Below are 526 nucleotides of genomic sequence, written 5' to 3' on the forward strand. Positions count from 1 at the left end.
TGTCTATGAGGTCATATCTGGCCATATTTTTTTTCAAACAATTCAGGTGTATATAAATAAAGTTTTGCCCGACTTAGCCTATGCTGGCCACCCCTTATTACAAACAATTATCAGAATCTCACTTTGGATTTTGTGTAAAATGCAGGTTTGCTGGGCTCTTGGATATATTGTTGCAACTCTTTTCTTTGGAGTTATAGAGATGTCAATTGACACCATCATTCTCTCATACTGTCAGGATTCTGAAGAGCATGGAACAGCACAATATGCTCCTCCGCTTCTCATTGAAACTCTCAATGATCAAAATGAGATGTAAAGACTTAGACAAGAACCCCAATGAAACTATTCCATGTATTATTTTCTCATTGGTAGCACTTCAGGATTTAGAATCTAGTTTAAGTGCTTATTTTTGCACACCTTAGTTGAGTCATTCCCCTTGTATATATGTTATATACAATACTAAGAAGTTATATTTTTTTGACTAATAGGTTGTTTTAGGAGATCATGTTATGGGCTTAACTAGAAAAAA

At 34.6% G+C, this 526-nt stretch overlaps 1 protein-coding gene across 1 annotated transcript in view; it reads left to right on the forward strand.

Annotated features, from left to right (window-relative positions):
- The window catches only part of LOC101511373 (choline transporter protein 1-like), a 4660-nt gene extending 4347 nt beyond the window's left edge, over positions 1 to 313 (forward strand). Inside the window, exon 10 of the mRNA XM_073364098.1 lies at positions 146 to 313. Within this exon, the coding sequence (XP_073220199.1) occupies positions 146 to 313 (168 nt within the window). The remainder of the gene's footprint in view (positions 1 to 145) is intronic.
- Positions 314 to 526: the final 213 nt, after the last annotated feature.

This window comes from Cicer arietinum, chromosome 1, assembly GCF_000331145.2.
Source record: "Cicer arietinum cultivar CDC Frontier isolate Library 1 chromosome 1, Cicar.CDCFrontier_v2.0, whole genome shotgun sequence".
Classification (NCBI taxonomy): Eukaryota; Viridiplantae; Streptophyta; class Magnoliopsida; order Fabales; family Fabaceae; genus Cicer; species Cicer arietinum.